At 35.4% G+C, this 16,290-nt stretch overlaps 1 protein-coding gene across 1 annotated transcript in view; it reads right to left on the bottom strand.

The window, feature by feature from the left end:
• Nucleotides 1–16,290, bottom strand: part of LOC5564863 (organic cation transporter protein) — a 130,822-nt gene that overhangs the window by 20,466 nt on the left and 94,066 nt on the right. The window contains exons 3-5 of the mRNA XM_021849156.1: nt 5,866–6,434; nt 4,706–4,880; nt 3,413–3,558 (exon numbers count right to left, since the gene is read on the bottom strand). Coding sequence (XP_021704848.1) covers nt 3,413–3,558; nt 4,706–4,880; nt 5,866–6,434 — 890 coding nt within the window. The remainder of the gene's footprint in view (nt 1–3,412; nt 3,559–4,705; nt 4,881–5,865; nt 6,435–16,290) is intronic.

Below are 16,290 nucleotides of genomic sequence, written 5' to 3'. Positions count from 1 at the left end.
TGTCATTAGAATCGTAATCTTATATTCTTCGAAGAGACCCCATGAAATTTTGGCGGAAAAATCTGGAAAGTATTCAAAATAAATGAAACAGTCAGTCAAGTCATCGTGCAAAAGTTTGGGTTCACCCCTCAGTATGAGGCAAATCGTGCAAAAATTTGGGTTTACCTGAGCCGCACGCACATCATTTTTGTCAATATCTCTGCCATTTTTCAACTTATTTTAATAGTTTAAAGCTTTTTTGAGCGCAAATAATTTCGCGTTCCAGATTTCACAGATTTAAGTAAGTTCAGGTGAACCCAAACTTTTGCACGATGACTAGACTGACTGTTTCATTGATTTTGAATACTTTTCAGATTTTTCCGCAAAAAATTCATGAGTGCTCTTCAAAGAATATAAGATTACGATTCTAATGACACCTTGTTTTAAAATTTTGGTCGATCCAATGCTGAGGAAATTAGCTATGTTTTTTCAGTGTGTTTTTTGAAAAATATCACAACTTTAAGTAAAAATTTAATATACAAAGTTCAAAAAATGTTTTTGGAAAAATACATACGAAGTAAGAATAACTCTTTGCCTTTCGAATGCGGCTTAGAGAGTTTCAATTGGACGTGTAATCACATAGATATGGACAGAACACTTTTGCATGTTTTTTAGGGGGTGAACCCAAACTTATGCACGGGAGTGTACGTATAACGGAATCACCTTTTGCAGTATACGATACTCACATGTGCAAGTTTTCACGTATAAGATGTCGCGAAAAGGTCTTAATCGTACAAAAGTGGATACTAATCTGAGCAATTTTGTGTCTTCAGCACTTTTGTTAACCAATGTATGCTCTACCACTAGGCATGACTTTTTTTTGGAACAACATCAACAATAACAGGATAAATAAGAAAATATTTAAAAAAAGTCCAAATAAATATTCACAAGGTATAAAATCACCTTTTGCAGTATACGATACTCACATGTGCAAGTTTTCACGTATAAGATGTCGCGAAAAGGTCTTAATCGTACAAAAGTGGATACTAATCTGAGCAATTTTGTGTCTTCAGCACTTTTGTTAACCAATGTATGCTCTACCACTAGGCATGACTTTTTTTTTGGAACAACATCAACAATAACAGGATAAATAAGAAAATATTTAAAAAAAGTCCAAATAAATATTCACAAGGTATAAAACATTGGCTATGCAAACATTGTTTGAATTATACCCATGTCACGGAAACTTATTGGGAGCATCACAAAACTTTCAAATCGTCATATTTCATGAAAATTTTGTGATTTGTTTTGCTAAAATATGTTGTTTTATTAAAAAAATTGATCAAAGGTCTTATTTTTACGATTTTCATTTTATTATAATGCTTTGGTTTGTATATTTTACAACATAAAAAAAATAAAATACATGTTTGTAAAAGTTAATAGACACAAAACACACATATTTCAATTCGTACCAATGACAAGTTCACATCATAATCCCTAAAAACAAATTTCCTTCATATTATACATGAATTTACAGTACAAAACAATTGCATCCTTTAAATGCTTAAAATAAACTACCGGGTACCCCCGTTGGTTTGACCACATTTAATCTGAATACTTTTCAATCTGTACCCCGCAAATTTGCACATCGTTCAGATTAAAAATGGTTCAAACGTCATTTAGCTCATGGAACGGAGTAAAGTGAAATGGAACGCCGTGGAACGGAGCGCAGAATCAAAACAAAACCGTGAAAGAGGTAACCAGAAACACGTTTCTAGGGTTCATGTTCAAATTAAAAATGAATCCCGATGGTATGCATGAGGTACCGTTCAAATTAGCGGGGGTGAACGGTACAATATTTGTTTACTTTTGTAAATGTTTAAGAGTGTGTACCATATTAAAAATCTATCAAAAGATTACTTATTACATCAATAGAAGGTATTTAATCCAAGAAGTTTTTGGATTAAGTTGAACACTTAGTGAGTACAAGTGACGAAACAAATGATTTTGCAAAATGTAACAATCATTTGGAGAATTTTTAGATATTCTAGTACTTTGAAATGATGTATACCTACACTCCAAGAAATGTTTGCAAAACCATAATTTGCATATGTTTTAGATTGATTGAAAATCATTTAAGTCACTAATATATATAGCATACCAAGAAGCATAATTTATTAACATAATAAAATTGAATTTATTACAAGTAGACTTCAAATTGAAAAATTTCGTTTTACGTACCAAACTGCCTCGTTTACTAACTAACTTAATTTACGAACTCCCGATCTAGTTCGTAACTTGAGGTTATAGTGTATACGAATTTTTCGTAAAACAGTGAGAATTTGTAGAGCTTTAGAACATTCGACGAAATGGTTTCGTGCATTACACAAAAGTTACGATAGGCTGGAATAAAATATAGAGTTTTCGTTAAACAAACGATAAATTTCGTAATATTGACACAATATTTATCCAGGGCGAGTAGCGTTAATGAAAGATAAACCCAAAAAAATAAACAAAAACGCTCAACGAATCGTGAAACGTATATTTTCGAATCGCGATATTGTGTCAAGTACAATTATTTCGAATGGTGAACGAAAATAGAGTTAGATGTACTATTTTTTTCACGAAATGGACGTTGAAACAAAAAAACATGTAAAGCTGTTTTTAGTACATGGGGCACCCAGAAGCCTGTCCTTAGGGGCGATCCATTAATTACGTAAGACAATTTTCGGGGCTTTCAAACCCCCCCTCCCACCATAGTAAGTTTTTTTTGTATGAAAATAAATTGAATTGCGCGTAAGAAATCTCAAAATCATTCCTCCATAAATCCCTTACATAATTAATGGACAGCCCCTTCGAATTAGAAAAATATTTCTATATAAAGTAGAGTCCCTATTTGTCCATATTGTGTCTTTCAGATTTTGAGGTCCCAACAGATGAACTAAAAACCACGGCAGGAGGAAAGTAGATGGTAGCGTCTTATAGGAGGCCAGGCTGTATTACGATTTTTCATTTTCACATCATGTAAACTGTCAGTTACATAAAATCTTCTAAATTTTTCATGTTTCGATAGTCTCGTTAAATCGAAATCGGAGTTCATGTACTAGATCTTAACAAATTCCAACCCAAACGGTTGCATGCAAAACATAAACCTTAAGTTTGTTTTCGGCGATAATTTGAATCATTTTTGAAATGTTTGCTTTTAGGGAATTTCAACAAGCGTACAACATGAAGCTTCCCCAATAAATTAGAAATTTGGTTTTCATAACTACTTCGATGGTCCCTTGTCCCTTGTCCAAGCAGTTGAACTGGTTTTGGATTCAATAACTCGATGCCTCGCTAACTCGATGATCCCTTCAATATTGAGTTATGAAGAGTTGACTGTATAACCAAAATCTTAACTATTACTGAAATAATGATGACGATATCTTACCAGCAGCCACAGGTACGGCACAATGATGAGCGCAACGCCGGCGGCAAAGTTACCGGCTCCGACACCGAGGTTCCTCATGGTGGTGGGATATTGGTAGGCTGTAAACGTCGGAATGATAGCATTGCACGCCCCTACGGAACACTTGACTGTAAGTAAAGAAAACATGCAATAAATCGATCGTTAGCAAATATTGTAACATTGTCAGTTTCCAGCACCGAGGAGGATTGTCTCTATTCTACCTTCCCGATCATAATTGTATGTCACAATTATAACACTGATTATAATTCATATCAATCATTGATATAATTTGATATTTTGCTGATATTTTCGGAAACGTCATATCAACATTATTGCAAAAGAATGAGTGTCTGTATTATTATATCAAAATTAAAACATAATTTGTTTTATTTTTTGGGAAATAATGTAATAAATTATATAAAAATTATAACAAAATCTGTCATTATACTTTTTAAATCTAATTTTAAAATAAATTTTATTATAATTACGCAATGAAACTTAATTGATAGTATCTTATTTTATTATAAACATGATAAACAGTTATCTCAAAAATAATTTGTATAATCGGTCGAATTCATTTTTTAATATTTTTGTTATTTAACATGTTACCAGCTTTTTATAATATATTAATAAAATGTTTTGAAATGAATATATCATGTCATTTTGTTATAATTTTGTTGAACACTAATAATCGGGTTGCTAAGAAATGCTAATTAATTTAGTCGTGCCTCCGATGCAGTGGTAAGATGGCTAGAGAACAAAGGACGCGTCCCACTTGTCTGATTCGATAACTGAAAGTTCTTGGATAGCAATTTTCCCCTTTTGTGTGACTGGCTTTAATTCTGGTCGTGAACGGCAAATTCAGGTGAACAGATTCACCTGCCTCCTCGTACCCACTTGACTGAGATTTTTTGAGGTTATGTAACTCATTAATTAATTAAGAATGCCAAGCGGTGTCACGTTCATCGTACCGGTACGATGCTGAAAGTTTTCCGTTATTCTTTTTCGCAATATTTCTTTTTATCTCAAGCACTACTAAGTTTTAGCTACTGCATGCTCCAGAAAAAATAGAAAATAGTGTACGTATAATGGACGTTAGAGATGAATAAATTAGGCTTAAAGGACGTTTGGCATAAAATAACATGAACTTGTGTCAGTTTGCTACAATTAGATTCTCTAGGTTTGGAAATTTTAACAGACACGTCTTACATTTACCAACCCACACTTTTGTCAATTTTCAAAGGATCCTAGGGCTGAAAGGAAAAATCGACTTACCTATCATAGCCAACGAGATAATCACCCAAAGGTTCCCGTCCGGGATGAAATTCATCAAGATGCATGACAAGCCAGCGACGACCATGTAGAGGAATAAATTAACACGTAATCCGAGCTTCAGCACGACCACTATGCTGAGGCAGATTGCAATCGATTCCACACTGCCAGCGAGGACCTGTGTTCCCGAAGGGGAATGGATGGAGAGAATAACATAGATGTAGCCGAAGTTTTACACGTGAATCTACACTTAGCGAAATCAAAATAGCACCACCATGTTTTTCTCGCTGTTTTAAAACATACCTATACAACTTTTCTTTCAAATGTCCACTGGTAAAAGAGAACTCATGAATGTATTCTAGATTGGAGCGAGTTAAAGTTGAGTTTTTTTTTTCAGAATATTTTAGCACAGATTAAAAATGAATGCAAAATAAAAAATACCACCATTTTGATTTTGACATTTTTAGTCAAGTTTGACGTCCACTTAGTCGCCAAAAACGCCACATGGGTTTTACTTTTTAAAACTGAAGTTGTTCCTATCTGAAATTCCAGATGGTAGAAGGAAAACAAAATTCACCCAAAAACTTGGTGTATTGTTCGCATAACACTACCAAGACAGCCAAAATGAATCGAATTCGAATAACACGCCAAGCCGTTCCTATAGGGGACGTTAGCTACAAGGAAGGACGTTTCAAGTAATACTGTTTCATATGGTTTGCCCTCTTCAACATCTAATCCAATTTTTCTCGCCTTTCCTTTACTGTACCTATCCATCTAGTATTCATTGCTTTCTTCTCCATGCTCCCTCTTACTTCGAGCAAAATAGACCGATATGCCGGTAAGCGAATTAAATATAATTATCATCAACCGTGATAATTAAACCTTTTTATTTGACAAAAATTCAATTCAAGTGATGATGAAAAATTTGTACGTAACAAGTAGTTTGGGTGTATGCCAAATAGTTTTGAAGTAGCAGTGGAAAAACAGGGTAGAGCTGTTTTGATTTCGCTGGGTGTATTCTTCGCCTTGTTTCAGTGCTAGAAAAGTTAGCGCTCATGCACTGAATGTGATTAGTTTAGATAATCTCAATTAATTAGTTTTATAGATTAGACGAGAGGTGCTAATAAGATTTGTTATTCGATTACTCAATCCATCATACTCACAGTATTGAGATAAATGTCCCCGCCAAGATTGCTCAGGTGCAGCGTTATTCCGAAGTAGATCAGCACAATACCGAACCAGACGACCAGCATAACCAACGTTGTTCTGAGGAATTTTATTCGAAATAGGTCGAATACGGACACCACATCGCCACTGGTTTCCGTTTCCGGGACCTGAAGTGTTTTCTCGTATCCCGACGGAAGCTTGAATCCGTTGACTCGGGCAGCTTGATCGATGATGGCTTTCAATTCCTCGATTCTTCCCTTGGCCAGTAGCCATCGGGGCGACTCCGGACACCAGTACCACATTAGCAGCAGACACGCACCGGGTGTTGTAATCACGAACTGCATAAGCCTCCAGTCACGTGTGAAGAAAGCGATTGCGGCTGCCAGCACGTAGGATATGGCCACCGGAAGGATGTTGAGGATACCGATGATGGTCCGGTACTTTCCGCTGACAAGTTCGACGACCAGCACAAAACTTACGACGGCTACCGACATGGAAGCGAAGCCGATGATCACCCGGAGGGCCATGTACAGCTCCAGCGAGGTGACGAATCCGAGAAGAAAGCCTGGGGATAAGATGGAGAGGATGTTCGATTCATTATTGATCCTTAGAGTACTGAGTAAAAATTAAAATACTAAATTGCAAGGCCGTATAAAGGGGGATAAATTGATTGCAATGCAATGAAGAATAATATTGTGTTGACATTCCTTAAAAATTTTCGCTGGCTATCATCTTAATGAAATAATTATATAATAAGAAACTTATGTAATAATGATTACAGTCCACTAAAACATTAAGCTTCTGAAAGAAATCGTTCTACACATATTATATGGAATAAACACGGATTTATACACATAATATTAGGAAAAAACATTGATTATTTTTGTAAAAAAAAATAAATAAAAAAATACGAAGGATTCATTACGGACCCCGACTGTCGGGAACCAAAATGAATCCTTCTTATTTTTTCTGAATTTATTTTTACAAAAATCATCAATATTTTTTCCTGGATTCACTTTACAATTTGTTTCAGGAAATATTAAAGTAATTCTTCGACGAGTTTCGCTGTATAATCCTTATGATTTTTCCAGGAATTTTATCAGAACTATTTCCATTCGAAATTCGCTCTAGTTTTTTTTCTATCTTTATTAAGATTTTAGCTGAGCTAGCTCATCTCGGGACCAACGACTTTAGATCCTTTCCTGTCCCTCGTGAGAGGTCCGTCTCAGCTCTAGATATTTTTTTTTCAGGAAGGCTCCTTGAATTTTTCAGGAACAACTTTAAATCTATCTATCTGTCTATCTATCTATCTATATAAATAAAAATGGAGTAGTGTTCGTATGTCACGAAATGGCTTGAGAACGATTCAACGGAATGACGTGAGTTTTTCACTGTTGCACTCGACAAGGGATGCGACGTGATAGTGCGAGAAAAAAGATCGAGAATGTCTGTGGAATAATCAGGAAAACGGGAGAAGATTAAAGTGTCGTTTTGTATGGGGGACTACATGACGTTTTACAACAGCCTACTTGATGGCAAGACGAAGTTTGCCGGAACCACTGGTATTTAATTAAACCTTCCATTTTTTGGTTCGGTGAACTTTCGGAAAGCGTAACATATTTCTTTAGAAATTATGCCGTGAATTCCATCAGAAGCTCTCGATGTAATAAATTTTTAGAGGTTTCTCCCAGATACCTTGGATACCTTCAAGCATTACTAAAAACTCTCAATAGTTATTCATGGATTTTCAGAGATTTATCCAGTTTCTCCTGAGATTTGTTGAGGATTCTTACACTGCCTATAAAAGCATAACTGTTTCATATTGAAAAAGTAGGCATTGAGAAAACACCGCTCAAAGTTTGAAGTTTGACTTCTCATACAAATGTTCATGATTTTCTAGTACATTTCTACTTGCCATATTCATTCAGCACAACCTTACAGGTAACTAATTTTGCTTCTATTGATCATCAAAAAATATAAACTTGAACAAAATTCATTTGCAGTTGCTATTTCGGTTGAAAGTTCATATAGAGACTGTTATGCCTTTATTTTTCAATATGGGACTGCACCAACTTCATATTTTTCCACAACATTTCCAAACAAAGTGTGTAAATTTTTATTTGCATAGTAAAATACATATTAAAACATGGATGTTGTGACAAAAAACGGTGTTTTTCGAAAATCCATATGGGACAGTTATGCTTTTATGGGCAGTGCAAATAACCGTCCATACATTACAGAAGGATTTCTTTAGAGATTTTTAAATGTATTCCTACGGTTATCTTAAACTTACTTTCGAGGCTTCTTCAGAAATTAGAAAAAAAAAGGAAAATATTTTTTCCAGGGTTCATCCAGAAACTTTTCCAGCAATACTTCAAGGAGTTTTTTCTGTAATTCCTTAATGGATTCCTCCTGGTAATGCGTTAGGATTTCCTCGAGGGATTTCTTGAGCTATGCAATCAAAACTTTCTCTTTTTCCTGAAATATCTCTAGAAATTAATCGAGTTATTCTTTTAAAGTTTCCTTCAAGAATTTCTTAAAAGATTAGCCTGGGGATTCCTGCAGGAACTGTTTGTTTGTTTGGTTTCTTTTATTATAGACCTTTTAACCATTTGGTTATTCGGGTCTTTATACTGGTTACAAAGTTTTAGTGTTTATGACTATATTTGTATACTATATATATGGTTTGTTTAGAGATCCTTGTCCTGCGGCTGCGGCTGCTCTGGCTGCTTTTGTTGCTTGTCGTCTTAGATGTTTCTTTGTCATTTTTCCAATGGTGATGAATATGAGCATCCCAACCATTTTTTCGGGTTTTTCGGGAGGACGGTGTATAGATAGCTGCGTTTGTTGTTTCCATGTGGTGCGGTAATTAAAGCTGCGTGTGTAGTTTTGTTTCTCTAAGGAAGTTGATTGTTTTTTGTAAAGCGTTGGCGTCATCGCCTAGTATTGACTGTAGTGAGGTGCCTAGTTGATATTTTTGTCTCTCTTCATCGTAGAGTCTGCAGTCTATTAGAATGTGTTCGACCTGCAGGAGCTACTGTAAAGGAATTCTTCCAAAGATTTATACTGGCATTCCTTAAGGAATTCCTTCAATGTTCTTCCTAAAATTATTTTAGGCACTCCTTACAGAAACTCCTCCGGTAATTTTTCGTCGGATCTTAAAGAGTTTTCTCCAGGAATATCTTCCAGAATTCCACTAAATTTTACCCCAGGAATTTCTCACAAAGTTCCTTCAGAGATTTGTTCAGGAACTCCACCAGGGGTGCTTAAAGAAACTCTCCCAGTAGTAGTTTCAGAGATTACTCTTCAAAAGATATATTGGATAATTTATTATGTAATGCCTGGAGAAGTCCCTTACTGAATCACTTGGAGATTATTGGGAGAATTCCTTAGAATTTTGAGAGAAGCTTTTAAGGATTTTCTGCAAAAAAAAAAATCTGCAGCAATTACTAGAGTAATTCATGGAGGAATAATTCCAGGCGGAATTTTGGATAGAATCTCTGGAGGAATTCTTTGAGGAATCCCTGGATGGAAGTATTAACTGGAAAATATTCGTGGTAGAATTTTTGAAGGAGTTTCTAAAGAAATAGCTGGAGCAATCCTCGAAGGAATTTCCGGAAAAGCTTGTCCATTTTTCCCAGAACGAATTTTAGGAGTTTTCTTTAGAAAAATTCCTGTAAGTACCACTGGTGGATTTTAGGAAGAAACCTTTGGAGTAATGATGATTATCTTGAGGAATTTTTCGAAGAATTCAAAGATGAATACCTGGAGGAATTTTCGGTGAAATCCCAGGAAAAAGTTGTGAAAGATCTTCTGAGGAATGCATGGAAGAATACGTGGATCAAATCCTGAAGGATTTGGGATTCCTGTAGGGTTCTCAGAAGGATTTTTTGGAAATTTTGGAATTTCTGGAGGAATTTCTGAAACAGCTGGAATAGCCCAACAAATCCCTGAAGAGAAATTTGTGGAAAATCACTAATGAAATTCCAAGAATAACCAGATGAATCCAATCCAATCCAACTTCAGTAGTCACGCTGTTGTATTTTGTACAGCAATGAAGAAAAAAAAATCCTAATGGTATCTCAGAAGAAAATTTTGGGAGAGTTTCTGGAGAAGTCGCAGGTGGAAAAACTTAAAAAATCCCAAGGGAAACGTGTCCCTTATGAAACTTCAAGAATATCTTGATGAATCCATTAACACATCAGTGATCGCGCTGTTGTAATTCGTACAACACTGATGAAAAATCTTGCTTTTTGTACACTGCACCAGCGAGGTGGTTCTGACGGTAGGGAAGGAATTCAAGTATAAGTGTAGAAATTATTGACACTAAAAGGAACAGTTTGCAATATCCATGAACAAAATTGTGGAGGAATTTCTGTAGGAATTTTCGAAAAAATTATTCTTGGAGAATTTTTGTAGCATCTTAGAAGAATCAATAGCTCATTACGCGTGTATAAAGATGAGGTTATGAGTGAAATTAGTAAGCTGAGGATGACGGATATTACAACAGTAGTTACTCTTTTAAGGATTTCTCCATGATTTTTTTCCCAAAATTTTCTATAAAAATTATTTTAGGGATCCCAATTATACAACTTTATCAACAATTCATCCTGGAACTCTTTCAGGAATTCCTCCTGAGATTCCAGGGATTTATGCAGAGATTGTTCCTAGAATCCTAGGAAGTATCATAGAATTTTATTCAGGAATATCTGCAAAAAATCTTTAAGGGGTTCCTCTTACAGTTTCTTTTGGGATTCATCCAAAATAGTTCAAGGATTTTTTTTTTCGAGATTATTCCAAGAATTTATTAAGTAATACTGAGATGAGCCAGCCTCGGGCTGCAAATCTCGTTAATAAAGATAATAATAATAATAATAAATATTAAGTAATTCTTTAATAGATGCCATTAAATTTTTTTCATGGGATTCTACCATGATTCTTTTCCAGAGTTCCCTTCAATAACTTATCCTAAGATTCTTTCTGCAGCTTTTTCGAGTATTGACTTCTGCAGGAATTTTCCTTGGGATTTATTCCTAGGTACGAATATATAACTTAGAAGACGTAGCGGACTTTGGGGCAAGTGTGCCATAGGGGCAAGTGTGCCACCCCTGCTTTTTATAAAAATTACAATATATATTTTATCTTTGAGCTTAACAATATGTTTCCTTATAGTTCACAATACAATGATCAAAATATGATGAAAATTGCTCTATTTTTCACGTATTTACATCGACTTGAGCAACGCCAACCAAATTTGAGTGGATTTTTATGAGATTTCGTTGTTTCTAAATAGCATGATGAAAGATAATTTATTAACAGATTTTTATAACGTACTGTACATCGTGAAACTATTCAATTCTGTAACTCATTGTGGCATTTGAACGAAAAAAGTATTTTACACACGAAATCCAGTTTGGTTGAAATGTATACTTATTGGGGCAAGTGTGCCACCTATTTGGTAAACAAAAATTATTGGAGGGAAATTTATAAAAATGTAAACATCATCAACAAAATCATAATAATAAACTAAAATGCGGCGCCAGTAGTAGTTTCTGAAGTAAAGTAGGGGAATAACTGATATTTTTGCCCCCAAAGCGATTTTTTCTCAAAATATTCAATAATAACATGTTTCGGCTTAATAACTAACGTTTTACATATCTACATCAATATTTTACCGTTATTTAGTGCTGATCTAGTTTAATATTATACATATTCGCCATAATATAAGGGTAATACATACATTGTATTGAATGGGGACAAAAATAACCCTTTTAAGTTATTCGAATTAATTTTTTTTTTTTTTTTTTTTTTTTTTTTTTTTTTTTTTTTTTTTTTTTTTTTTTTTTTTTTTTTTTTTTTTTTTTTTTTTGGTTATTCGAATTATGGGGCCCAGATAGCCGTAGCGGTAAACGCGCAGCTATTCAGCATGACCAAGCTGAGGGTCGTGGGTTCGAATCCCACCGGTCGAGGATCTTTTCGGATTGGAAATTTTCTCGACTTCCCAGGGCATAAAGTATCTTCGTACCTGCCACACGATATACGCATGCAAAAATGGTCATTGGCATAGTAAGCTCTCAGTTAATAACTGTGGAAGTGCTCATAAGAACACTAATCTGAGAAGCAGGCTCTGTCCCAGTAGGGACGTAACGCCAGAAAGAAGAAGAAGTTATTCGAATTGAATAATAGGGAGTTACGCATGTTTCGAACCTTGTTATAAAGCCCCCCCCCTTGTTACGGTAACCTTAAAATTATTTTTTGAATTATCGTTTAGCGTCTGCTTTGTAAGTGTAATAATAGGAAATAAATAAAATTTCGTTACAAGTAGAATTACATGCGATGTTCATTCGGTGGCCGTCTTGCCCCATATGGGTGGCACACTTGCCCCCTAGTATCGAAAAATATGCTATTGGATGCTATTTTGGATGATATTTGAGAAGCTCCAAAACTAATACTTTTTGAAATTATTTTCTTTTTAAATGGCACAGTGGTTATGAAAAGATGTGAAACTAACCTCATGAGGCTAAATTAGTGGATTTTATAAGCCTTAGGCAAAGTTAGAGAACAATTTGCTTAAGGTGGCACACTTGCCCCAAATTCCGCTATTTGTTTTTAGATTATTTGGCTTGGAAGCAGAATGTAATTCCTGGAGGAAATCTTGGGTGGATTTTTTAGATATTTGTTGAAGGAATGTCAGGAAGAATCCTTAGAAGAATCTCTGCGGTAATTTCGGCAGGTTTCCCTTGGAAAGTTTTGTAGGAATCTTAAGATTAAATCATGGATAAATTTTTGGAGGAATTTCAGAAGGAATTGCTGAAGGAATCTCTAGAAAAAATTCAAGAAAAGAAAGGAGCAAAAGGAATTTTCGAGGTTATTTTGCGGAATTTCTGAAGGCTTCTAAGGGAATTCCTGAATGAATTTATTATTATGATTATTATTTTATAAACGGGCCGGTTCATCTCAGTCTTGGATTAATTTCTGGATGATTACCTGAAAGAACTCTTGGGGAAGTTTTTAATTAACGAATGGAATTCGTTGATAAATCCGAAAGATATCGTGGAAAAATTGTTAGAGGAATCCCCACAGGAACCTCCTGCAGAAATTCTTGGAGTAACTCCTTGGAAAACAAAATCAGAAATCATCTCCACAGGAGTCCCTCTATTTATCCCTGGAGGATATCCTAAGGTAATTCCTGGAAGAATATCTGAAAGAACTTACCGAGGAAATTTCTGAAAGCATTCTTGGAGGAACCTCCGGAAGAATCACTACAGGAAGTTCTCGGAAGAATCCTCGTATCCATGGAGGAACTCTTCGACTAATCCTTAAAAGATCTCTTTTTCATCCTGCAACTTCTTCAGAAATTCATCCTGATATTCCTAGGAACTACTTCAAAAATTTCCTCAGGAATATTTGCAAAAAGTGGTTCCTTTTAAAATTTCTTCTGGGATTCTCTCAATAATATTTCAAGGGATTCTTTGAAAGATTATTCCAACGATTTATTAACCAATTCTTTAAGAGATACCACTCAAAATTCCTCATGGGATTCTACCAAGATTTTTCTTCAAGAATTTATCCTAAGATTTTTTTCTACAAGTCCTTCACGAATTCCTTCCTGCAGGAATTTTTCTAGGGAGTTATTCCTTGTGTCGATTTTATCACTAGATTGGTGGAATATTAGTGGAATATAGCTCTTGACAAATCCTTGAAGGAATTTGAATTCCTTGATAAATCCCTGAAGGAAGTCGTGGAGGAATCCCTACAGGAACTTCATACAGAAATTTTTGGAGAAACCCATGTGGAAATTTTGAAATAATTTCTGCAATAGTCTCTTGAATTATCCCTGGAGGATTTCCAAAAGAATATCTTGGGCGAATGTTTGAAGGAATTCATGGGAAAAATATCTGAAAGAATTCTTAGGAAAAATCTTAGGAAGAATCACTACACGAAGTTCCCGGAAGAATCCTCACAGGAATCCATGGAGTAACTCCTGGAGAAATCACTAGAAGAGTTCTCTGAGGTATCCCTGGAGGAATAGCTAGAAAAATGCTGGTGAAACATCTACAGAAATTCTTTGATAAATTCCTGGAGAAATATCTGAAGGAATCTCTGAAATCTATGAAAGGACCTTTGTTGTAATTCCTGGAGGAATTCTAAGAGGAATCTGCAGGAACTCCCAGGAGAAATTCTGGGAGAAACCTCATTTCAAGGAATCTCTGTAGGAATCCCTGGAGGATTTCCTGAAGTAATTCCTGATGAAATATCTGTAGGAATTCTTGTAGAAATTTCTGAACGATTTCTTGGAGGTATCTCTGGAAGAATTCCTACAGGAAACACTCGTATGAATTCTTGCAGGAATCCATAGAGGAACTCTTGAAACTCCATAGAAGAATTCTCTGAGGAATCCCTGAAGGAATACACGGAAAAATCCCTGGTGGATCCCTCGATGATCCTGAAGAAATATCTGGAGAAACACCTTAAATCTCTGGAGGCATCTTTGGAGTAATTCCCGGATAAATTCCTGAAGGAAACTCTGGAGGAATTCTAAGAGGAATACTACTGGAGGAATTTCTGAGGGAATTTTTGGAGTAATTGCTGGAAGAATTTCTAGAAGAAGCCCCCGGAAGTAATTTTGCAGAAATCGAAGGAGGAGGTCTTGAAGAAATCCCTAGAAGAATTCTCTTAGGAATCCCCGTAAGAATATTTTGAGCCATCCTTGGCGGAATATCTATAGGAATTCCATGACAAATTCCTGTAGGAATTCCTGAAGGAATCTGAAATCTCTGGGAGAACCTTTGGAGTAATTCACCGATTGAGTTCCTGGGCAAATGCCTGGAAACCCCTGGAGAATGCATAGCGAAACTCCTGGGGGAATATTTTAATCAATTCCTGCAGGAATCCCTTGAGTTATCTCTGGTGTATTTCCAGAATTGATTCCTGCAATAATATCTGATGGAATTTCAAGAATTTCTGAAGGAATTATTGAAAAAATATAGGAAGCATTCATTTCTTCACGATCATCTTCAGAATAACATATAATTGCCTCAATAACTCATAAAAGCAATCTCACAGGGAACTCTCCATTTTTTCTAACGTCGGGTCTTCTGTAAGATCTTCTTTAGGAATTTCAAAAGCGATTTGTTGAAATCTGTAGATGAACATCTGAAGTAATTCTTGGATGAACTTCTGGATCAACTCCTGGAGCGATTCTTGGAGAAATTCTTGGAGAAATCCCCGGAATAATTTTTGATGAATCGCTGAATGAGTTTCGGCAGGAATTTCTTTATAAATCCCTGAAGAAATTCTTGGCGGAATTCCTGAAGGAATACCTGGAGGAGCTGCTGGAGGACTTCTCGAATGAATTCCTGGAGGATCATCGGGGGGAATTCTTAGAAGAATCCCTGCATTGCAGGATTTTCTTGGGCCTTGGAGACATTCTTGGAGATACTTCTGGGGGGATTTTTTGTAGTAATTTCTGAGAAATCCCCCTGAAGAAATCCTGAAGTAATTTTTCGATTAATTCCTGGATGATTTTCTAAAGTAATTCCTGGAAAAATATCTGAAAGAATTTCTGGAGAATTCTTGGAGAAATCACTTCCAACAGGAAGTCCCTGGAAGAATTCTTGCAGAAATCCATAAACGAATACATGAAAAAAAAAAACCTGGAGGAACATTTGCAGGAATTGCTAGGTAAATCTCTGGAGGGGTTCCTGGGGAAACACCTCCAAAATCCGTGGAGGAATACCTTGAGTAGTTCCTGGAGGAATAGCTGAAAGGATTCCAGGAAGAATGTTTGAATGAATCTCATGAAAACAATTGAATAATTGTAAGGGTCCCATAAGAAACCTGTAAAGAATTCCTCGTGGAATCTTCAGATGATTTTTTTTTTGGAAAAATTCAATGCAGAATCTCTGGTATAATAATTCCTTGAGAAACTGTTTGAATAAATGCTGAAGGATTCTTGCACGAATAAAGGGTATTTTTGGAAAAATCCTTTTGAAAAAAAAAAAAATGAAAAACCACTGGAGTTAATTTCTGAATGATTTTTGACGAAGTATATGGGGAAATTCCTAATGAATTTTGGAAGAATTGATAGAGAAATTCCCCGAGATGAGCCAGCCTCGGGCTGCAAATCACGTCTATAAAGATAATAATAATAATAATAATAATAATAATAATAATAATAATAATAATAATAATAATAATAATAATAATAATAATAATAATAATAATAATAATAATAATAATAATAATAATAATAATAATAATAATAATAAATAGGTGGGAGCTCAGGCAACATAACTCCTGGGCGTCCATGAAAAACCACCATCTCGAGTAGGTGGGAGCTTGAGGTAAAATATCCTGGGCGTCCATGTAAAACCACCCTCGGCGAGCAGCGGCGCTTGAACCAAGCTATTAAGCACTGT

Source organism: Aedes aegypti, chromosome 3, assembly GCF_002204515.2.
Source record: "Aedes aegypti strain LVP_AGWG chromosome 3, AaegL5.0 Primary Assembly, whole genome shotgun sequence".
Lineage (NCBI taxonomy): Eukaryota > Metazoa > Arthropoda > Insecta > Diptera > Culicidae > Aedes > Aedes aegypti.
Note: the sequence above shows the minus strand (reverse complement) of the source record. Positions and strands in the feature narration are given on the sequence as shown.